General features: G+C 42.1%; 1 protein-coding gene across 2 annotated transcripts; it reads left to right on the top strand.

The window, feature by feature from the left end:
* The first annotated feature begins 12,496 nt into the window (after positions 1 to 12,496).
* Positions 12,497 to 23,743, top strand: LOC108934961 (outer dense fiber protein 2-like). 2 transcript variants are annotated; one of them, XM_029250019.1, is made up of 21 exons: positions 12,497 to 12,549; positions 13,529 to 13,631; positions 13,712 to 13,813; positions 14,138 to 14,290; positions 14,516 to 14,679; positions 14,882 to 14,996; positions 15,396 to 15,524; positions 15,603 to 15,677; positions 16,652 to 16,723; positions 16,845 to 16,961; positions 17,895 to 18,080; positions 18,221 to 18,330; positions 18,680 to 18,815; positions 18,893 to 19,003; positions 19,165 to 19,269; positions 19,936 to 20,094; positions 20,866 to 20,966; positions 21,052 to 21,214; positions 21,362 to 21,487; positions 22,136 to 22,302; positions 23,505 to 23,743. In XM_029250019.1, the coding sequence occupies exons 2-21, from the start codon at positions 13,530 to 13,532 to the stop codon at positions 23,575 to 23,577; spliced, it is 2,466 nt and encodes an 821-aa protein (XP_029105852.1). In that variant the 5' UTR covers positions 12,497 to 12,549; position 13,529; the 3' UTR covers positions 23,578 to 23,743. The 2 variants fall into 2 exon arrangements, with proteins under 2 accessions (XP_029105852.1, XP_018608716.2); XM_018753200.2 differs by having other exon boundaries at positions 13,709 to 13,813.
* Positions 23,744 to 24,497: the final 754 nt, after the last annotated feature.

Genomic DNA, 24,497 nt, shown 5'->3' with positions numbered 1-24,497 from the left:
AACTGGACAAGAGAATATTAAAAATGGACTCATAGATGGAAGTGTTACTGTATGTTTTGTTTTAGCTTTGCTGAGGTTTTTACAGAACCTCACTGTTGAATATATGGAGGAAGTCTGTATTGCATAGTTTTCATTAATTGTGATTTAGTGGTAGATTTACTCTGGAGTTATGAACATACTTGTAGTTGTACTTGTAAATTGTGCAACCAGTGTGGTGATTTTTCTTAAACTTGTTCTTTGGTCTGTCTAAATTGTCCGTTCAAGATTATGACTTGCACGACATTCTAACAGCAAATCTGGTAAACAGTGTTTGCCATTAAAAATTTGACTAACACAACTCCACGTAACTTTAAATTTTAAAGATGTCTATAATTATCACAAAAGACTTCCTTTCAATGGAGAACTTTCAAACAATTCACATGTACAGTATTGTGACAACAGGAATCTTGTTGACAGCTTCTCCAGTATAATTAAAATGTAAATTTTAAATGCACAAAGTTTTCCAGATTTTTAAATATGCAAATTGACTTGTATGCAGATGTGCAAGGGTACCAACTTCTGTTATGCATGCATCGCCAATTTTAACGCTTAACATTTCAGCGGTCCATTGCTCCACAGCCCATCATGCCGGTCCTTCTGATGAGGCCACTTGTCAAGGGCTGGAGTGCTGCATGGTTTAGAAAATACATTTCCAACAAGGTGAAGTGACCGTCTGTTCTGTTAATTATTAATAACTACTGAGGACCTAAGGTTGGGCAAAAAACAGCTCAGCCGGCAGGCCTCGCTGATGGGCGATGTGGATGAAAGGATATTGGCAGCTTACTGCAGTAATGGGTTTCCACAGTGACTAAAGAAAGGAGTTGCTGAGGTTGAAAATGTGCTGGATGCGAACCAGCTTGCATGAATGGTCCTAAGTGTCTCCTGCTGTAGGTCTGTACAGTGCAATGTCTTTCTCACCAAAAAGCCCTGGCCCACTTACCGTCCCTTTACGTCCACACATCACGGTCTGCATTTTACCTTTGACATGAGATGAGAATACCGGCCATCTATCACATGTCTCTCGAGGCGTTCACTTCACCAGCCGCTGGAGAGGCTTTTGTACCTTGAAGAGAGTACAGAAATGTCCTTGCCTTTATACAGTGACAGTCTTGGAAAACAGAAAATGTTGATTGTTAACATCTGAACTCTTCCGTGGCTGTTGGTAGCTAATGGTTAGAAATTGACACATCTTTGACATATTTTTCTTTTATATTTTGCATTCTGACCCTCCCCTATTTTGGAATTAAGTTTTAAAAGCACGCCTTGCCTCTGCCAGCATCACTTTTTGCTGAGACAGTGTCAGTCATGCTGATGGATGCAGACACATGTCTAAGTACAACTGTATCCAAAGTATTGTCATACAGAGAAAGTACAATAAGTGTGGCCAGGTCTGGGGCAGGTGGAGGAGGTGCCAATGGTTCATTCCAAAACCGTTCAAACCCTCAATAGATGCAGGTGCGTTAATTATCACTTTCCGTGCCCCACAGACCCTACGGAGACGCCTTCTCCCGTAAGTCATTTCATGTATAAGACAATCTTTACAAAGCTATATTGATAAATCAGCATCATTTTTCTCCAAGAATGCTCATTTTATTGCGCATAGAAGTACCTTATATCCTTTGTTTAGCGTATGCTCCCATTCTTCCGTAGTTCGTGTAAATCATTACCTTCTTGGTGTTTATCACTTAGGTGCTGAGGGATATTAAATATAATCTAATGATACTGAGATATATGTATGTGAGACATTTTGGTAATTTATTACATATGTGTTGTAAAATTACTAGACTTATGTGCAAATTATAAAACATCTGTTCTTTTTCTCTAAATTCAGTCCATGGGCAATCTTGTGTGAGTGCCTGGTAGCGTTCCATTAAGACATTGGAACTTAGTGTATTTTTATCAGTGCTTCTGTTATGAGCAAAAACACCTCTATTAGCAATGCGGTGAAAAGTGTAATCGTTATATGGCTAAACTGGGATAGATGTTCGGGATGCGCCAGTGTTAAGCCTCTGAAGTATATGCTGTCTCATAAGAACACTGTCTTTATTTTAAATATCTGTTTGTACCTTTTTGTGTGTTATTTTTTTGTTCTCAGTTGCGTTCTGCCCAGTTTATTATTGTTTGGAGTATTGTCCAAATCTAAAATTTATACAAGTGTTTTTACTGCTGCTGAATACAGTGCCTGTGTGACTAATATTGTCCTGTAGACAGGAGCCAGAGCGACTCTCGACTTCATTATTGCAGCTCCATGAATTCTGCTAATTGCAGTGGCCTGCAATTCGGAACAGACTGGGCAGCACCGTCCTGAGGTCATAAGATAGAGCTTTTGTTTTTGCTTACTTTAAATCATTATCTTAATTTAGTCTTTCAAAAAAGTCTGCTTAATTTGGATGCACATTTTCAGTCAAGCTTTTATCTAAGTAGGTCAGGGGAGATATTTCTGACATGAGTTATGCATAAAATAATATTTATTGACTTTTTTCATATTTACTGTATTTTAGCAAAGTTTTTTGGAAATGTGTGAACTTGATATAGACTTTATGTACACAGCTGGAGTTAGAATTCTGTTATATTGACTTATATATAAAAATGTGCATATGAATGGCATTGGCTACTGTTCTATTGAATTTAAATAAACATACTTCATGGAGGTAACAATGTTTTAAGTGTTTTTTCCCTTGCACCGTTTGCAAAGAGCTGTCATGTTTCAAATGTCTGTTATAAAGATGCTCTTGCTTCTTATTAGCAGTGTTTGGAATTTCTGTGTTCCTTTGCACCATCTCCAGAGGTTTTAGCTGGAATGGCCTGGCTCACAGTCCAGCTTCTGATCGCTCCGACATCTGCGTCCAGATTGTCCTCGCAAGGTTACAACTGGCTGCTCCAGCTAAGACTTTCCACACCTGAGACCCTTTTTTTTTCCCCCAGACACTTTTGGAAAATTTGTAAGATGAATTTTGCATAAGATACATTTGTCACAACCATCCTAATATTTTCAGCTTTTCTGGTATGCTTAAAAAAAAATTGTAAAAGTATAAATTTACAAACTTGCATGGCTCCTGTGGGAAAGTGATGTAAACAGCACATTGAAAAGTTTTTAAAAAAAAAAAAAAAAATCCTAAATCATTGTGTTAAGCCATCTTGGAATAGTCAGCCTGATTTATTTACAAGTTTTGGTAACTGACAGGTCGAAATGACGCAACTAACGATAAGATAAATTCCTCAGATGTTTTCTCATTTTCACATTTGTAGACAGGAATGAATTTCTTCTCATTACTCGGCGTTCCCACCGTATAGCTAAAGCTGCAAATTGGCCACTTTTCCCATCTGTTTTTGGATACAACACCTTTCGACAGCATTGAGCTGTCAGTGTTTCCCTGGCCGGCACAGCACGATGTGAAGGAGATGCTGTCTTTAAGATACTTGGCTGCCTCACGCTTCTAAAATCAGTGCTCTGCTTCCCCTTATATGGAGATTTCACGGACAGAATAGTTCACCAGCAAGAATGGGTTCATGTAGGATTCTGAAGCTTTCCTTAATTGGACTGGCACCACACTCCACAATATATTCCATCCACATTCTCCATCATTTGAAATCAAGAACATTCCCCTCATTTCATAATACAAACTGATGTTCACCCATCATTTTTGATATTTCATGTAATAGAAGTTATAGCATGTTCTATGGGATTTGAATCATGTTTTTTATTCATTGAACAGCCCAGCCAAGGCTGAGCAGTTACAAGCTCAGAAAAACACTGTGCAAAACTAGGGTGAATAGCTGTTATATTTTACTGGTGAATTGCAATGTGGGGAAAATGATTAACATACCTTAATAAAACATGTTGACTTTCAATATGTAGTGGAATCCTTGTCATAAGCCCTAGGTATCAAGGTTTATTTTAAATCAAGGTAAACTCGTCAAGTCCATGAAGATTTCACCAAAGGGCCCTCCACCTCTTACACAACTGAGTCGCTGGTAAACATGGCGCACTGGAGTACTGGGTATAATAATACGTCTCAGAACTTGCGATGAGTTTGCAGTGATGTGAGTGATGGAATGTCTCCGTTTTTTGGAACTTTACTTTTTAAATTAGGTAGTATGTTTAAAACTTTTTCTCTCTTTCTTTACGCGGTACAAAGTGCATGTATGAAGGAATGGGTTGACTGAAACGCTAATAATCCTTGAGCGACTTTTCTATAAAAATGAATGAAGGCTCTGTAGCATGAACTAGAGTGCCACAACACTGAAATAAGGAATAATGGACCACTGACATTGCATGGCATAGATATAGCATGTGTGGGTGTCACCTGGAGCTAAGTTAGCAATGAGTAAGCTTCTTGCTGGTCCTCTTTGCGGTGGCTTTAGCTCAGAAATCAGTGCAAAGTGACCGAAAGCCAGTGTGCAACAGATGCTGAGTATAGAAAATGGTTCCATGTAGTGATCCAGCAATTAACCATATTAGCTGTGGAGCCATAAGCTACTGTTTTGAAGGCCAAAGGTGTTGTTATGGTGATGCAGGTAAAGCCAGGGTTTCATGGTATTGCTTTTAACCCTAAGAAGAGGTCATCAGTCCTAGAACAGCTGTGGTCTTGTTTTAGAGCAAAAGCATTCACATAGTGTCTGATTGGTCTTTGCCTATGAAAGGCTCTTCTGGTCTTCCCTTTCCTACCCCCTATGAGCAATTATTTCAATTACAAAGTCATTTATCATTTTTTTTTTCCTGGAGTAATTTATGTTAAGTATTTTTGCTGAACTGCAGTACAGTACATAAGGAGTGGGGATTCAAACACAACATCCTCCTCACTCTACAGGTGGGAGAAGATGTTCACGCTTGTGGCTACTGCCTTGCTGCACCATCTGGAGGACAAGGTGTTGGTCCTTGACGTGCTGCTGTTGAGATCATGTGGTAATTGCTGTCCGCACCAACCTTGGTTATGGTTTGGCAGCAGAATTAGGATTGTGCTGCCCTCCTCCTCCTGACACCAGGAGAAGGTGATGCTTCAGGAAAGGTGAGGCCTTGTAATTTTCAACCTTAGTATTTGGTCTACAGATAAAGTTCAGTGTTGTACATTTTTTTCCAGTGATACAGAAGCCCTTCCACAATATCATGGTTTCCAGTGAAGAAGTTACTCTACCTGGCCCACATACTCCAAGCTTCAGTTTGCTCTTATGGTGGTTAGTCAAGGGTGTCCAGTGAGCGAGTGAGTTGCAAGCAGGGAAATCTGAACTCATGTCCTTGTTTTCTCCAAACAAGCTGGCTGTGAGGGCTTTGTGAGATAGATATACCCCCAGTATAGCCTTAACATTAGTCAAAGTCAACTTTATTGTCACTTCCACAATATGTTTGGAACATACATGAGAGTGGAATAGCGTTTCTCCAGAACCACGGTGAGACATAGATTACAACAAATAGAACATATACTACTACAATAACTATAAATGTAAACGGATGAATACATGCCCGGGGCTTGTTTTACTGCGTATTGTACTGAACTCAACTGTAATGCAAAAGAGATTGCATCCCACTGTAATGCTCTTTCCTTTATGTATTCTAGGGCTGCCTGCTATAAAAACTGGTGAAATAATGACTGCAATGACCAGATCCTTCTACATGAAGTTCCTGGGAGGGGGGGGATGAGTATGCCAGGGTTGCGGGTTCCAAGTGCACCAGCTCCACTGACTGCTGAGAATCATCACTAGTGTTATTTACTCTATTGTTATCAATGCTCTTTGTTACTATCATAAGTTTTTTTTTTTTTTTTTTAAAACATATTGATCTCTAATGTAGCTCAAAGCAATTTGCATGCATTATACTGTCAAACCTTCAGTCACACAGCTGCATTTTTACTGAAGACTTTCCTCTTAATAACCACCATTAAAAGGAGGTCATTGAAAACCAGTGATTGGAATTTGTAGCCGTGTAGTCGCAAACCATTATACCGCCTGCTATAACTCGGTTTATGTTGCGTTGGTGAGAAGTGTCATAACGGTGGGCACTTTTTTTGTTGACAATAATGACTTCTTTTGAGTAAAGGTAGGGTCAGTTGCACCTTATTTAAAAAAAAAAGAAATTGTGATCTCAAAAAATTGAGTTCTGGGATATATACTTTTATGTGTTCTTTTTTTGGCAACTAGGAGCAAAATGAATGAGTGAAAAGCTTTGTCAGAACAGTGCTTTATAAGAACTGGATCCAAATCATGTCTGGCCAAAATGAGCGGTGTAAATTCAGATTGTCGTCTTCACTTTACCACTGGTACTCTGGATTTTCATTTAATCTCATTAATTGAATTCAATTTATTTTTATAGCGTGCTCTTCTCATGCAGTGACAGAGCGCTGAACAAAGGCATAAGACAAATAGACAAATACATAAGATGAATATAGAGTTGGCTATATATTAAATTAGTAGAGGATCCATGTAGTTATTAAAGCTGTAAGAAAGCTACTGGCCACTGAAGAAAAGAACAAAAAGCTCCCAACGGAAAGTCAAGGGAGAAAAAAAACTCTGGGGGTCCAAGTGCCAGTGGCTGCCCACCCCTCCTGGGCGTTCTAGATGATAAAAGACTAACGTCAATTTACAACCACTAATAACATCGTAGCTGGGAGTTAACTTGATGTCCCAGTTTCACAAAGGTACATCTCGTCCATCATAGCAGGTGGTCGCCAGCTTCAGTCGGCAAAGGGTGCTGGTATCATGGAAGGAAGGACTATTGAAGCTTATAGTGACTATAGGACAAACGCACATTAGACGTGAAGAGTGACCCTACTACACCCATAAGCAGACAAAACACGTCTTAAAGGAAGTGGCATGATGTTCAGCCTGCAGTTCCCATCAAAGAAGGATGCAACTCGGTTTTATCACCTTCCTTCTTAGAGAGCAATACTTCTGGTTCCCTGTCCTGGTGTACCTCATGTGACATGTTGTCTGAACTACTTTAACAAGGTAATCAACTCCGCAACCTATCTGGATCAAGTAGCACTGCAGATCTGGGCGGTGTTAAGCGATATCCCTACATTTCCAATGGTGTCTCAACGACTAGTTCCTCTTCTTTGCCAGTGGGTACAATGCAGGTGACCATAAATGTTCATTGACCTCCCGTGCGAACAAGAAGAAGCATTCTGAGTAAGTGACTGTAGTGTGAGCATCTCAAACAGTATTTGTTACATCCCAGGTCCCGGCTGGAGAAGAGCCTCCTCGCTTCCGCAGTTCCGTTGTGCCGACCTCCCCTCTTTTAATAAACTGAACAGCTCTAAAACTACCTCAGGCATTTAAATGGATCCCTTATTCATACCATGACAATGGCTCTCTAACTGCTTCCAGAAATTTCTTCTTCCACCTATTTGTGCATTACAGAACCCTTTTAGTAAGAGAAACTGTGCTACTCTCTGTAGGCTCTGGAGTGCGATTCACAGGCTCAGAAAGCTTCTTCTGCTTGCCTCCACCAACAACTTGGCTCAAATCAGTGTGGGGGTAATAGGGCATGGATGTGACTGGGACTGGGGACTATTGTCCTCCTCTCGGCCCGCTGACCCACTTGTCAAGACGCAGCGCCGGGGGGGGGGGTTCTTTGGTGCTCCAGCTCTGCTCTTGGGAACAACGCGGTTGTGAGGGTTCGAGGCCGGAGGCCACCGCAGGAAAACGCCGTAGGAATGAGAGCGAAGTGGTAATGTGTCGAATGATGTGTTGTGGGGGCAGGTGCATGTATGACAAATGGAGGTCTGCAGAGGTCAGGCACAGAGGACCCCCATGTGGCACATCGACCCCCCTCGAGACTCTTGTTGGGCCTGAACACAGCACCGAGCCCCCTGAGGAGCGCTTACTGGACTATTTCCTGTCCTTTGGTTGGCCCTGTTCCCTCCAGCCCGTTGTGAAAAGCCGAGTGCTGTTGCCGCTGCTCTCATTGTCTAACCCTGACATCTGAAAGCACCAATTAGTCCACAGCTTCTGTGTCTAATCTGAACCTTTCTGCCAGACAGCGTGTCAAAGACTGCCAACTAATGCAAGTAAAGTTTTCCATTTGCTGTCAACCAGCATGGAGATGGGGAGCTCATGGCTGGTTTTACTTTTTGCAAATTGTGCATCTAGCTATGGGACAAGCTTAGATCAACAGTTTGAACTAGGAATAGTGTATACTCTTTAATTTCCACATGGCTGGAAAAATAATCACTTACACTCCACTGAGTCTCAGCTCTCTTGTGGCTTCTGACATTAGGATGATATCAACATAAATCTAAAGCTGCTTGAAATTTGTTTTCTCAAAGGTTGTTCATTTGAGTGTGATCCTGGATGCACTCTTCATATTGTGGAAGATCTCATTGCTTGGTCACTTGCGCTGTACCTGTAGTTACAGTTGTAGTTAGGATCAATTTTGTAGGCTCCACTCTATATCAAAATGCCTTAATTCCACATTGTTGAAGGTTGAGAAGTCCACTGTAGAGTTGGGTTAGGTTAGTGAGTCTCTCTCTCTCTCTCACACACACAGAATGAAGTATGAACAGAATCACGTGTCTTCGAAATGTGGGAGGAAACCTATGTGAACTCCACACACACCAAGCTAAATCCAAACTCAGATCCAAATGCTGTGGGGCACCACGTTGCTCGAGTCCAACTAAATATCCCCTTGACTAGAGATCCCATGTAACTTGTTAATAAATGATTGGCTTATGAATAGAAGCTATTTCACCTGATAAAGGTCAATGAATGGGGAGATAAAGAGCCAAGTGTTGTCTTCTGGCTGAATAAGGAATGTCCTTTCTCTTCTGCCCTTCTAGATCGACCAGGGGAGAAGTAGCCTGAGTCTCTCGGGTGTAATGGAATTGCAGGTTTTTGTGCTTTGTTTACGTGTTTTTATTCAGTTTGCGCCGTATCTCAATACAGTCTGCAATAATCCTTTTCTGATTTGAAAGTTATGTGTAAAAATTCGAATTTATGTGCATAACAGAATTTGCATCTGTTTCGAAAAAATTTCAGGCCTTTTTTTTTTTTTTTTTTTTTTTTTCCTCCGGTTGCTGTTCTGGAAGCAGCTAATGGCCACTTTTGTTTCCTTAAAGAATTTATCTTATGATAAAAAGGACAGAAACCATCCAGAATGTTTTTTTTCAGGAGTCTGTGGCCGTGTGTCTGTGTGCCGGGGCTGTTAAAGCGGTGAGGTACAACAGGGTGAGGAACGTGAGCTGTGGAGGCCGCAGAGGGAGATCCGACTAAGCGTGAACATCTGAGGCCGAACAATGTGAAACGGAGAGCTCAGCAGAGCCTGAGCGGGAAAACGCTTAGGTGATTAAAAAAATGGCACTGTAGGGAGGAAAGCAGGTTCTTGCAGCGTACCGTGGACAGATTCCTACAGCTGGATGGGAGGAACATTAAACTAAGAGGATTCTGCTCGATCTACAGTCTTTGCATTAGTGTCTGGGAATGACATCGGTGGCACATTATCATTTTTGGCTGTTAGATCTTGTGCTTGTTTGTAAATGCAAAGGAAAGTTTTTATCCTGGAATAAGCCGAAGCACAGAATGCTTTTTATTGCGCTTTCGCAATGACTGCATGTGCAAGCTATGGAATGCTTCGAACAGGAGTTAGGTCTGAAAAAAGTAATTTTTCCAAGCTCAAAATGCTGGAGAACAAGACAGAATTTCACAAGTTACAAATATATACATGCTGTATATATACAATATATGTATGTATATAGATGAAGGCAGACATTGTTGTGTCCTATATATTCAATTTCTCGGACTTAACAATTGACCTCTGATGAAGTGTTTGACACTGACACACATAATCAGAATTCATGGTTTGCTTTTACACTTTATTAGAAATGGCTTTGGGTGGTGTGGTGGCACAACAGGTTTGGTGGGGCCTGCTGTGTGGTGGGTCTGGGGTTTGAGTCCTGCTTGGAGTGCCTAGCAGCAGACTGGCGTCCCATCCTGGGTGTGTCCCCTTGCTCTCCAGCCTTGCACCCCATGTTCCTGGGTTAGGCTCCGGTTTGCTGTGATCCTGCTCGGGACGAGTGGTTTCAGACGTTGTGTGTAGAAATGGCTTTTTGGCCATTTTAAGTTGTGTGGGAGGGCTTTGATTTCTTGACGCTGGATATATATCTCTAACTCTGAAAATCCCAGGGCTTTGGATTCAGTGCTTGTCCAATATCACAAATTAAAACAAAATTCCCATGGTCTCCTTCTGGGAAATTATTCTATATATATATTTCTTAATTGAGCTTAGTGCAATTTTTACAATTAACTTTAATATGTGGTTTTTCTGAAGGCGGCCAGCCTTTGAGTGGTTAAGATGAACAAATGCTCCATGCATTTACTGCTTTAATAACTTTTAACCATACTTCAGTCTGGAAGTCATCATGAAATTAGAAATTAGTAAATGATGTCAACTGGGTTGGTCCTAGTCCACTGTAGGTTTATTAAAAAAAGCATGTTTAAGTTAGCTATCACACATTATTTGAAAGGAAAACTTGTTCAACTTGAGTTTAAATATGTTCAAAATGAAATCCTACAATCCATCGGATCAAGTATTTCAAATATAGTCAAATCTGTTTTTTTGAGATTGTGTTATTTTGGAAAATGTTTTTTTCTGAAATGTGTAACGGTGCAGATAGTTTCCAAGAAATACACATCTCTGCCAAAAATGAAATGTTCAGTCGTTCTTCTCAAAATATATCAGCCTTTGTTATATAAATCACTCCTACTCAGAACCTCTGCTTTCTCGCCTCTTTTCAGTGGCAACACATTTATTCAGAGAATCTTGGTATATTATTCTATTAAAATGATAAAGAATTGTGCAGCATTACAACTACACTAAAAAGCAGCTATAAGCGATTACTGTGAGAAGTGACTAGTTTCATTACTTATCGCTGGTGATGAATACTACCTGTCACATGTATTGATGTTCATTGCATGGAACCTGTAGAAAAGAGACACAATCTGGACATATTTACACATTGATGACAGATTTTTATGTACAAAACATGATGTCCTTTTATTTTCTACTTTCACCTAATCTCATGCATTTTGGAACAATTGTACGACTCTCTCTCGTCCTTAATGGAACATGGCGTAGTTAAGGTTTTGTTTTCAAGTGTACAGAAATTAATTAATGAAATAAGTAAGCTGATGTGGAAAAATTCAACACACACTTATTTTAGAAGACAGTTGCCATTTTAGTGGCCATCATGGTTTGAAGAGGAGCCTATTCCTGATATTGGTGGAAAGTCTGCGTTAGAGTAGAAATAATAGCTGCCACTGATGTACATTAGTATTCAGTGTTAGCATATGTTTATTTGATGTGTAACCTTTGTGTGTACTGTACATTAAATGTACAGGAATACAGTATGTGTGGTCAGTGCAGCATGTCGCATTGCTCGGGTATAAAAAAGGAAACGGAAAAGAGCAGCACATTGTTGCAATATGTTAGTACAAAGCGGTTGTTGACGGATGGATGCATGGATGGATGGATGGATGGATGGATGGATGGATGCGTGGATGGATGGATGGATGGATGGATGAATGGATGGATGGATGCATGAATGGATGGATGGATAGATGGAAGGATGGATGCATGAATGGATGGATGGATATTGTGCCAATCATACAAAATGTTTAATTATGAGCCAAAATTCCTAAGGGTTAGGTTACTGGAAAAAAACGTATTTTTGGCTGCTTTCCAGTACTGTCCTACTTTTGGGCCTTCAAATGTGTCGTCATCTCATCAGGCATGTTTGCATGTAAAATATACTATGTAAAACCAGAGATGAGAAAACATGCACACTGACTCTTCTTAATCATGTGCCATATTTAAAATTTACAGTATATACAATACAGAAAAAGGATTGGTAATAGCTCTGTCACTGCACCTACATCCTCTCGCGGAGAGAAAAGGCCCTAAAACAAAGTTGTCTATTTTATTTTAAGAATTTGGGTTCTCTGCTGCTTATTACACACAGTCTGACAGGAAAAGCATTTTTCATCTAAAATTTTAAGCATTAGTCAGAATACACCATCATGTTCACTTGTTCTTTTTAAACAACTCTGCCTGACTCTTCCAGAGAACACTGTACCACGCTCTTTTTTGTGGTAAATGTGCTGCAAAAAACACCAAAGATACCCTACATTAATTGCCTCCCGTGAAGTGGGAAAACCTAAAACGATTGGCTGCGGCAGAAAAGAATCGATTTGAATCGATCGCTGATTCCCGTGTGTTATTGGAAAACATTAATGTGATTGACAGCCGTATGTGCTGTGCGATTGGCAGGAGCAAAATCGAAATCCCGCCTTAAACCCGCCCCTAAAGAGTACAGCAACGCCTAACAACCACTCACGGGACAAATGGAGTATTTATTTTTTCCTGCAATATACAGCCAATCATTTGCTGAGTCGCGAGTAAAGGAGCAAAAACCAGCGAATGGGCGGCCGGCATCGCGTTACGTCACTGCGAATCAAAGAGTCAGTTTTCGGAGGGGGTTTGTCGCTTCTTAAGCGTGACAACGGCGAAACACTTGGAATCAGGTAAATCAACTGTCACACACACACACGGCTGCACGTCGTCGACGCGACTGGTTTTTGCGCAACTGTCATTTCGGTTCTCTCGCTCCTTCTCATATGAGTGGCTGTAGCGCTGCCGTGTGGTTGAATTGTGACTTTTGTGAGCAGTTGCTGTGCCTCAGACTAGTCTAGTCTAAGTATGGCCCGTGCTCGACGTGGTCCGACGGCTCTCTGCGACTCCAAGTTCCTTGCTTTTCGACTCACGGCCAGTAAAAAAAAAAGTCAGTTTTCCAAAGAAGTGAATTTCTTTTCATATCGGGTTTTCATTCCTGAAGGGCACGTGGCCGTAGAGTTAACTGTGCTAGTTCCCCCCTTGGTCTGGGTTTTGACCCCTGCTGCTGCTGCTGCAGAGAGATGTTAGGGCCGCAAGGGGGCGCAGTGGACAGTTTGCCGTTGCTTTGTGATGCGAACATGTCGTGGTTCTGTCCCATATCATATGTGTTGCACTGCTCTTGTTCACGCTACACTGACATACATCCTGAATATCCAGCTGTGTAAAGGACCACAGGTGATGTGGTGCTTAGAGCTGCCACCTTTGCACCTGAAAGCCCCGGGTTCGAGTCCCGCCTCCTGCAGCAGTACCCCCAGGGCCCAGGGTAAGGTACATACATAGTAACATACCCATACCCTGAAATCCCAAATGGGAAGACTACTTACTTGCGGTCTGAATCTTTGTAATGAGCTTCACGGTGAAAGTGTCTCCTAAATGTATAAATGTACAAAGGGTTAAATAGCTGTAAAATGTGTCTGACATTGTAAGTCACTCTGAACAAAGTTCAGTTGTCATAATAATAGGAGGGTGTTTCTTTGCAGCAAGACGTGTGTATATGTGTTCTGACCTGAGCCGTTTACTTCTCGGTCCCCAGACGTGTTTCTTGTTTGCTGCCTAGTTTTTAAGCACCGTAGTGTGACCGCGGCGTGTACCGTCTTCCCGTTTTTCCAGGATGAAAGGTCGGTCGTCATCCCCGCTCCACGTACATGTAGATGACCTCACACCTGTGCACGTGCACGTGAAAAGGAGTCGATCTTTTCCTTCTTCTGTCGAGGTACGACTGTTCCGGCTGTCTGTCGTTACCGTGTTCCGTGGTGCTCAGCAAACCCGGTTCCGTTGTTGTTGTCGAAGCAGGTGCCATCGGTTGCTAAGGGCGTGTCTGATCTTACGGGTCGTGGAGGCCGGGAGAAACAGGCGTCAGAGGGTCCGGTCCACACATCGCAGATCGGCAAGGAGGTAATGTGTACTACCTTGAAATATTTAACTGTGGTGTACCCTACGGGCACCTGGCACTGTAGTGGTTGGAGCTGCTGCCTTTGGACCCAGATGTCACAGGTTCAGATGTAACCTCCCGCTGTAGAACTCTTGAGCAAGGTAGTTACCCATAAAATTACCCAGCTGTATAAGTGGGTAAGTAGTTGTGACATTGTCAGTCGCTTTGGAGAAAAGCATGAAGTAAATGTAAATGTACCCCCTGCAGTGCTATATTTCAGTCAAATTTACTCCGATCCTGTGAGGATTAACGGTGTGATGATTTAGTCGACAAATTGTTGTGTTTAGGAGAAGGCGTTGAGGAAGTCCAGCATAACCCCGACACAAGCGGACAGAATCTGCTCACTAATCCACTCCAGCGACGTTGACGTTGACCATGGTGATGCGCGCGCAGAAAAGACCGGTGAACCTTGGGATCACATCAGTGACATTGGCTTTGAGGTATTTCAAGAAACTTTTTTTTTCCCCCCAAATTTTTTAGGTGCTTCTCAAAGTGAAGCTTTATTCAGTGCTGTAGTCACCTTTGGACATCTGCCGGATTATCTGGGCAGTGAAGCCATGTGTCCAAATGCAGTGCAGTCTTGACCGATGTGAAGGCAGTCGTTATAAGTACAGTGTCTCCAAGTACGCGTGCGAGCAAGAAGGTATGGGGTCCTGTTACTGCAGTCCCCACAGGGAGAGTCTTCCCTTGAGGATCACTCGCTGGAAGTCGCCGGCTCTAGGGCGACCCGAGACGACTGCGCTCTGCTCCCTGGTGGTCAGCAATACCGCATCGTAAACAGGCTGCAGTTGAGCTCCTACCTGAAGCCTTCTGACCTTGAGCAGAGCAGGTGAGGAAAGGACTCTCTCAGACCAGCTCTTTCAGGACGGATGGAGTTGGGAGAAGTTTCATTTCAGCAGATGATTGTTCAGAGTCGGTTTGCTCTTTCTTTCTGGGTCGTGAAGCCTCTTGCTGTGATGCAGGGATGTCAGTGTGATGCTCGCAGAAAAGTGGTGATTGGTAATGGTTTGTGACTTTTTGTCCTGATCTAGTTATGATGAGACCGTGGGGAAGAAACGTCTTTTGAAAACCCTGATCGAAGCTGAAACGGCTGCAAACTCTGCAGCAATACAGCTTGTGTCTTTTAAAGACATTTTGACACATGATGTAAGTGGAGACGCTTTAAGCCTGCTGCATATTTCAACTGTTAATGACAGAGCTCTGCATAACTGTGCGCCGTTTCTAGAAATTGCTTTTATTATTCAGTCTCAGTCAATTTTGTTAAAGGCTTTCTCTAGAACTCTGCATAGGTACTGGCATGTAACATGTAAACAAGGTGTTTTTATAATGCATTGCTATTACTAAATTGTTATATTGTTAATTTGTGTCCGAGTTGTTTCGTTTTCTTCATACGTATTGGTAAACCCCCAACATATTTATACCTCTTCATTTTTACAGTTATCCGGTGTATCATTATTCCATTTCTTATTGCACCCACAATTAGCTGTGTTTAGAATAACCATTTTGAACGTGCTTTGATTGTGTTTCATCTAATAAATATTGAAGGATTCGAGACTCCCGGCGTGCAGTCGACGATTGTCGAGACAGAAAAATCTTTTGCTGGAAAAGCTTGAAGTTTTTAAAAGCATCAATAAATCAGTTCGTCAGCAGCTGAAGGAGATGCACAGTTATGAGGTTTGTGTTTCACCCATTAAATAGTCTGGTTATGTTCATGCTGTTGCTTTTGTTTTACTTTTTGTTTGTCATCCATAGGCACATCGGCTTGAAAATGAGCAAGATATTGATATTTTACTGAGGAAGGTGACACAGACCGAAGCAGAGAATTTGGTAAACTTCACCGATTTAATGGCATTTAATGTTGATACACATAAGAACAAAAATCGTATGCATTTTTTAAAAAAAATGTGTCTAGAAAATGCTTCATAATTCAGAAAGCAATATAGATTAACATGATTAAAACAAAGACTTAGATATTATGAATTGGAAAAGCACTATTCAAAATTTATTATTGCTGCCATTTCTTTGTGAAGACATTTCAATACATTTAATTTCTACGCCCTTCCCTCACATAACAGGAGTGAAATCATTGTGTGAAATCGCCCCATTAGGTGAATTGCTGTCGTGAAATGATCAAGTTGCCATTGTTTCTTTAGCGGGGGAAGAAAAAAAAGAATCTTGGATGAAAAGCATAGTGGTTAGAGCTGTTGTTCCTTCGCTAGAACCTTTGAGCAAGGTACTTACCCTAAACTGCTGCAGTGCTTGTTACACAGCTGTGGAGAAATGAATAAATCCTTGTAAGTCATTTTGCAGCAATAATATATTTGGAATATATTTGACATTTTGAATAGTGCTTTTCCAATTCATAATATATGTGTCTTAGAATCTGTAAATCATTGTGACTCACTTTGTAAATCATGTTGTAAGCATCTGCTGAATAAATTATCAATAGTAAGTAGTAGTTTATTATTAATAGTTTTGAATCTGCTCTTCAGTTGTGGTTTCTACCTTAGTTGGGTTTTCAAATGGTATATTTCTCTCTCAAAGCTGTTGTGCAGAATAAATTAAGCATTGTGATAAATGACATTGTAAGAGACGAAAATAATATACATCACATCGTGTGAACCGCTCGTCCCATACGTTGTCATGGGGAGCCAGAGCCTGACTTGGCAACACAGGGCTGGAGAGGGAGGGGACGCACCCAGGATGAGAGGCCAGTCCATCACAGGGCACCCCAAGTGGGACTTGAACCCCAGTCCATGACTCCGTGAAGAAATACTGTAAACATTTTGTGTTCTATCCAGCATTTAAAACGGAGCCTAAGTGAGAAAGAAAGAAGAGTTGAAGAACTGATGCATTTGCGGAGAAAAGAGATGGTAGGCAAACCAAGTTGGTTCATTCTTAATTTGTAAAAGTCATTTATTGGTATATTTTATACACATTGCAACCAGGAAGGTAGTCAGTAGAGGCTCTTATCACTTTTATCGCTCCCTACAGGAGAACGTGGAGTCGGTGGTGCAGCTCTCAAAGTCCGTGGAGGTGACTCGAGCGCATCTGCAGGGACAGCTCCGGAACAAGGAGGCTGAGAACAACAGGTTGACCGTTCAGCTGCGGGTACGAGGACCTGTTGTCAACAGGAAATTAAATACCAGTGCTGTAATCCCAGCCATCCATCTTCTGTAACCACTCATCCGTGGCCATGTGTCTTGAGCCCGGAAGCCTTGGCTGGGAGGGCGACACGCTGTAGGCGTTCCCACCTTATTACTTTTCTCTGCTTGTATTGCTGGCCCCCTGCAGTTGTACCCTTTATACAAATGATTTTAAATTACCCTTCTACAGGATGTTGCACTAGGCTCTCTTCTTGGACTATGGACCTCTTTGTTTAAAATCCATATTTTTCACTGCAACCGTCCCTGTGGTCCCATTCACAAATATTTGCTAATTGTGTATTGCAAGTTTTTGCGGTGCTTTGGTGCCTTACAGCTCCTGGACTATATGCTCAGATGTGGGCTCGAGTCTTCTTCAGTTTACTTGAAGATTGCACGTGCTTCCCGTGTTCATGTCGGTTTCCGCCGGGTGCTCTGGTTTCCTTCCACTGCCCGAAGACATGCAGCTCCAGTAAATTGGCGAAGCTTAATTAGTCTAGTGTGTCCCTGTGTGAAGCTACCCTGTGATGGACTGGCATCCCATCCAGGGTGTACCCTGCCTCGTACTCTGCCTCATACCCTGTGCTTCTGAGGTAGGCTCTGGACCACCATGACCCTGCACTGGACAAGCAGTTATTAATTGCTGCAGTTTATTGGATGTATTTGCAGTGTGAGTGGAATCCCAGACGAAATGCACATAAACACAAGAACTTACAGTCTGCACAGTCTTTAGTTTAGACTGGATTCAAAACCTTATATCCTGGAGCTGTATCTTTACAATTTCATTGTGTTCCTTAAAGGTAAGCACAGTGCCAGAAGCACCACGTGCTTAAGATGTTAATCTCATATTAGCTCACTTTAAGTTTCGTTACGCATTGATTGTTCATCGTCTCTGTTGCAGAGTTTGGAGAGAACTTTGACGGAGGCGAAACTCGAGATCGAAAGCCTGAAACAGCAGATGTTGACGCTGTCGGAGAAATCCGCCCAGGAGAAGGAAGCCCTCAAGAAAGCGACGCGGGCTCAGAAGCAGCGGGCGGAGCGGTTCGAGGCCGCCATCGAAAAGTGCTACAGTCAGCTGAAAGAGAAGGTACACAGTGCAGGTCCAACTCCGCTCACGGATGCGAGTCCTTCAGTGCTGCATTTAGGCTGAAGAGCGACGAGCCTCTGTTTTCTTACTGTTGAGCGAGTGCCACTAGTGGACTCCATCGCTGTGCTGTCCATGTGCAGGACGTGCGACTTGCTGAGGCCTCCTCTCAGGCCAGCTGCTGGAAGACGCAGCACGAACAGGCGCTTGAAGAGAAGACCCACGTGGAGGCCCACGTCGCCATCCTCAGAAGGTACAAAGAGGAAAGGCACCTAGGAAGGAAGTCTGGAAGACAAACCAGACCGAAAAAGCCCTGTAGAGTATTGCGAATATTTCACCAACAGAACTTCTGTGGGCACTTTCCTCCACACAAGTCATAATATACCCGAAATTTTGTATTTCAAAGAATCTTGGACAAGCAGTCTGACGCCAAAATTAGTGAAGTCACTGGGACTGTTGTTCAAACGGGAGAGACACTGCAGCAAAACAATGAGGGTGAAATAATGAACAAGAAGATCTCGGTCACCCTGTAAGGTGTCTGTGAGGCAAACAGTTTGTTTGTGAAAATCAATTGACAGGTTTTGAACATCTCTCCATTATAGCCAAGTTGCAGATATGACTTTGCAGCTGCAGAGAGAAAGAGACGCTGCCAGGGCATCATGTGAGGACCTTTTGGAGAGAGTGGAGAAGCTCAACGCTGACAGAGGCGAGATGAGCCTTGAAAATGCAGCTCTGAAGGTGAGGAGATTATGATGGGCGCTTAGACGCACGCACGCACGCACTGATGCTTCACACTGTCTGTTTGTGAACCGCAGGCCACCATAGCTGACCTGGAGGAGAAAGTGACCCAGTCTCAGGTTGACCTGGAAAAGGAGTCTACGAACTCCCAGAAACAGAAAGAGCTAGCTGAGCAGTACCAGAACGAGGTACGTAACATTTGTGTGTGTGTGTGTGTGTGTGAGAGAGTGAGAGGAGACTTTTCGGCATCCGTTATACTTGAATATCTATCAATTCACCGTCCCTCTTGAACAGTTAATGCTTTCACTCTGTAAAAGATTTATTTTTTGGTTTTGCGTTCACTCCCTAGATCACTGGTCTTCAGAAAGAGGTTGAGGAACTGAGATCAAGGTTCGAGAGCCTGCAGAAAGAAAATGAGCTTTTCCGAGAAGGAAAGGAGGCAGAGCTGGAAAAGGTATGATTTCAGTGGCTCATCCAGAAACGTGGTAAAAAGGAAGTGGAGTGACATTTTAAAAAAATTTTTACATTGATAATTAAACTTCCGGTTACTTGGAAGAAACTTAAATCTATGTCCTATCTTTTATGTATTTTGATATTACACAGAGTATTTTACTTTTCTAAGTAATTATAATATGGTGGTACAGTGGGACAGGTGTTAGTGTGGTGGTTAGAACTGCTGCCTTTGGCTCAACAGGTCGCGGGTTCGATTCCCACCTTCCGCTGTAGTACCGTTGAGCAAGGTACTTACTCTGAATTGCTCCACTTAAATTATCCACCTGTATAAATGGGGAAATAATTGTAGGATGCTTTGGAGAAAAGTGTCAGCTGAATGTAACTTGTCTGCTCTCTGGTGCTTTTTCTACCTTTGTTTGTTATGATGATGATTTGTGCTCAAGCGCTTGTGGAGTCCCACAAATTTTATTTTGAATTCTATTTTGAGTAGAATTTATTATTGTCCTTTCTTTCCTGTGTTGTTGTATGAAGTGGAACAGCCTGAGGGGGGAATGTTAATCCGTGGGGTTCATCTTACGTAGTCATCTAGTTCACCGGCTCTGTGGTTCTGGATGCGGAAGAAAAGCAGAGGTGTAAACTGACAGATGTTCGGCTACGTGTGAAACAGGTGAAAGAGGAGCTGGAGGCTCGCGTGAAGGAGCTGGAGATGTACCCTGATCTACTGAGTGCGGCCGAGCAGAAGCTGCAGGACTGCCAGGAGAACCTGCTGCGCTCCGAGAGGAGCATCTCAAGCAAGTCTGAGTCCCTCCGGCAGCTACAGCTTAAGGTGTGTGATGGAAACTCCGGGAACCTGCGTGGGACAGCTGGTAGTGTAGTGGTTAGAGCTGCTGCCTTTTGACCCAAAGGTCACAAGTTCGAATTCCCCTCTAGCGTTAGTATCATTGCGCAAAGTACTTACCCAGCATTTCTCCAGTGTAAATGGGTGATTAATTGTAAGTGGCTTAAAATTGTAAGTCACTTTGGAGAAAAATGTCAACCAAATGAGTAAATGTAAATGAAAACAGCACACCTTGCCAATGTGAATGGCAATTTACAATGTCTCTGCACCAGATGGCGACCCATAACTGCACATGGTTGCCCTTACGTTCACCCTGTGCCTGTCAAAGCTGTCTTTGTGGTTCAGTGTATTAGTAAATTTTACCTTCTGTCACTTTCTGTGCCTTCATTCCTATACCCTAACCCTCACGAGATCACAGCCTTTGACAATATCTGTGTTTTCAGTATTTTCTATTTTTTTCCATCTCATCTCTTTTTGTAACAGTATCTTGGTGTTTTTTTTTTAAATGAAATTACAGACTAATTGACACATTCAGGATTTGTACTTCAGTTTTCCTGTGCATTAAATTTCCACATTTCTACAAGGTTTGCATGAAAACATAAATTACACTTCTTATTTTGAATTTATTCATTGTAAAAGACATTTTACACTAATTTGGGAAAATACATATTGCACATTTTCTTGCATAAACAACGAATCCACAGTCCTCCCATGTGCACGTAGCACACTGTGTTCTCAGGAGGATCCACTGTGTTTCAGGTTGACAAGCATGCTGACCAGCTGACGTCTTCTCTGGACATGAAGGGCTCGATCGATGAGGCGAATGTGCAGCTGCAGCTCAAAGTGGAATCCCTTCAGAGGTGACTGCACTGTAGCAATGGGAGCGTTTGTGAGTTCTGCTGCCGTCAGACTGATGAACGTGCCCTTGTAAACAAACCCCTTCAGGAAAATGGAGGAGATTCAGTTGGAAAACAAGGAGCTGGTTCACAAGCTGGCCAGCCAGGAGGAGGCGCTCCAGTACAGCAGCAGCCAACTAGAGCAGCGCTCAGCAGAGTGCCTCTCCCTGACCCGGCAGTTGGAGGCCGCCCTGGCAGACGTCAGACAGCAGGTGGCGCCGAGAGCCACACCGCTCTCATCGAAATCGCAAGATAGCGCACAGCCGTCTTCAGTTAGTGACGGGGACTTTAGGATACATAAGCTCACCTTACTGGTATCGTTGTTGTTGAACATTTGTTTGGCTTGTCTTGGATTGAAGGTGTCCAAGGTGAAAGAGAAGGCGAGCACCAAAGAGAGGTCCTTTCAGACTAAAATCCTGGAGCTGGAGACTGAGCGGAGTAGACTGGAGAATGAGCTGAAGCAGCTCAAGCAAAATAAACAAGCGGTGAGTGCATCGTGGCTCGTGATCCGACCTCCCCGTGCCACTACGGTGGCCGAAGAGCTTTGGTTCTGACCCCAGCTGCTCAACGTTGCTCTGTTGTGTGGATTTCACCACCTCAGGCCTCAGTTCTGTGGTCCACACTGATCATGTGGTGTTTCATCTGTGGCTCTGCAGATCTTCCTTTGTAAAGAAGCAGCCAGTGAATATTCCCCATCGTTTAGTGCAATAACAAGGGCCACTGGGCGATGTCATGGTTAGGGCTGTTGCCTTACCTCCTGCTGTAATATTCTTAATCAAGGTCCTCATCTTCAGCTGATGCAGTACAATGTCCCCAGCTGTACAAATGAGTAAATCACTGTATTTAGCTCAGTGCACAAACCAAACAATGTACACTGCTTTGGAGAAAATCATCAATTAAATCCATGAGTAATAATATAATACAATTCTGGTAAATGGTGTTCTGTAAAAGAAGGATTACATGAACATGACAAATGATGGCGTTTGCTGAATAAATGAGTGTCTGTTGTATCATTTCCTTGTAATTGATGTTTTATTGTGTTCTTAGAAATACCTCCCAGAAAATGAAGCAGTTGTGAAACATGTAATGTCACCGCAATGAAAATATGACATTGTTTTGTTTGTGTTTTGTAGGCTGAGAAGCATTATGAAATTCGCTTGAAAGATTTGCAACTAAGTTTGAATCAATCCGAGAGTCATAAGCAGAGCATTCAGAACTATGTGGATTTTCTCAAGAATTCCTATGCGACCATGTTTGAAGATGGATTTCCAACAAATTTCGAAAGGACTTCTTATCTGAAGTAGTGTGTATTTCTATGTATTTGTCCATTCTGAAAGAATACCTATTTGAAGTAACAGGCTTTAAGATGTAGAGTGTGTATATATACTGTAAATGATCACTAGAAGAAAGATTGGTTTTCCTAAGATGATTAGCTTTTATTTTGTCTTTTTGAACGAGAAGTTCCCAGGACCTAGTTATATGAAGTAAGTTTCACCGCATAACAAAAGAAAAATGACTTTAGGCTGCTCAAAAAATGTTATTCTAAGCACTGAATGTTTGTAAAAATGAATATTGATTATATATTTTGTGAAGTACATTCCAGGTCTTAACTCCTGGTTCTGAAGAGCTACACTGTGTTTAGGTGTTTATGGTATTTGGCCATTTCAACACAGAACTGTTGTTTCCTTATTGGAAGTCACTTAGCGACGCACTGAGGTCTTATACACTTCAGCTGTCCAGGAGTAATTTACACACCGAATGGCTCATTGTGTACAGCGTGATGAGGTACATGTAGAGTAAATGACCACTGTTGCTACACACAGGTTGGATCACGTGATATAAAGAAGGTAGATCAGTTGGCAGCCGTCTCCGTGGTTCTTGTACATCACAGCCAGACTGAGGCACTACGGAAACAGATTATAGTACCGTGGTAAATGTTGACTGTATGCGAATGTAGTTTTCCTTGTTTAGTGAAAAGCTGTGTCCGGAATCCAGAATAGTACTGTGGGAATTAGATGGCTTCTGAACGTGTGGGGAACGTTTTAGTCTTTGCAGTAGAAAGTGTCGGAGGATCAGTATTCACCCAAAAAATACAAAGTGACTTGTAAAGTACACACACGCTGTCTGAAACCGCTTGTTCCAAGTGGGATTGTGATGGCAACACAGGGCGCAGGGCTGGAAGGGGAGGGGACACACTCAGGACAGGACGCCAGTTCGTCGCAAGGGACCCCAAGCAGGGCTTGAACCCCAGACCCACCAGAGGGCGGGACCCGGCCAAACCCCCCACCACTTGCAAAATAGATTTTTCTAATTATGCGGTTCAAGTCATTTAAGATGAGTACTTTATTCCGGTACAGTCAGGACGTCGGAGACTTACTGTACATGATAACCTGACTCCCAACTGTTTTCTCACAGGTAATTAATCCCTGAGAATGTGTTGAAAATTTCTCTGAGCCTTTAATGGACACACTTTTTTTTTTTTTTTTCTTGATGTCTTACAAGGTGCTGTACTTTAGCTGATTGTTGCTTCATTACTCAGATGTGGGAAAAGACATGTGAGAGCGAGCTGGAATGAAAACTGGACAGCAGTGTTTCAAAGAGTGATTCACATAGGTGTGTGCAGGAGCCGCATCCATACAGCTGAACAATCTCCCCCCCAGTGTTTTTCCCCCACATGCTATTAAAAATGTGCCACACTCTCAAAAAGATGTAACATTTTCATTCTGATTATTAATAATAATAATAATAATAATGCACACTTATTTATTGATTTCTGTCCCTACTCTTAACTACACAACTATGTTTACTTGTTGCTTGAAAGGTGCAGATGCATTCTTTGTTGTCTCGTTTGACGTACCCCTGAATGGCCGGTTCTTTCAGGTTTTTGCCAAGGTAACGATTTTTCTTCTTTTGTGAAAAGGTGTTGGCAGAACCCTCTAAAAGTTTCAAACGAGTGTTGAATGTATGCGTATGTACAACACTCATTTTTTGTGATGCATTAGGAATTTTGCTGATGTGGTGTTTCTCTTTACATGATACTTGGACACATTATAATATGTTGTCGTCGAACATCTGTCCATTTACAACTAACTGTAACTTGTAGTTATTAGAAATTATTAGTTATTAAAAATAAAATATTCCTCAATTATGGCATGTATACTGACAAGTTGTTGAATTAATAAACTTTTTCTAGATAAGAGTATTTAAAAAAAGAAAGATTTCTTAAGCATTTTCTGTACACATTTACGTATGCATTTTATACATATATATGCAGACAAACCAGTTGCCTGGTTTGCTAAGCACAACATTAAAAACTTCATAATTTTATATGAAACTTTTTTCCTCCCCCCCCCATGAATGTTACTCCAATGATTGTCTTCCCTTCAACCAAGTGCGAAGGTAGACTAACTAGTGTAATGCGAGCACATGGAGCGTACCTTTATAGTGCTCATCTGTCGATACCCTTGTAGACATGTATAACATCGGGCATGCTTT

This window comes from Scleropages formosus, chromosome 3 (assembly GCF_900964775.1).
Source record: "Scleropages formosus chromosome 3, fSclFor1.1, whole genome shotgun sequence".
NCBI lineage: Eukaryota > Metazoa > Chordata > Actinopteri > Osteoglossiformes > Osteoglossidae > Scleropages > Scleropages formosus.
The sequence above is the reverse complement of the archived record's forward strand: the minus strand, read 5'-3'. Positions and strand labels throughout refer to the sequence as shown.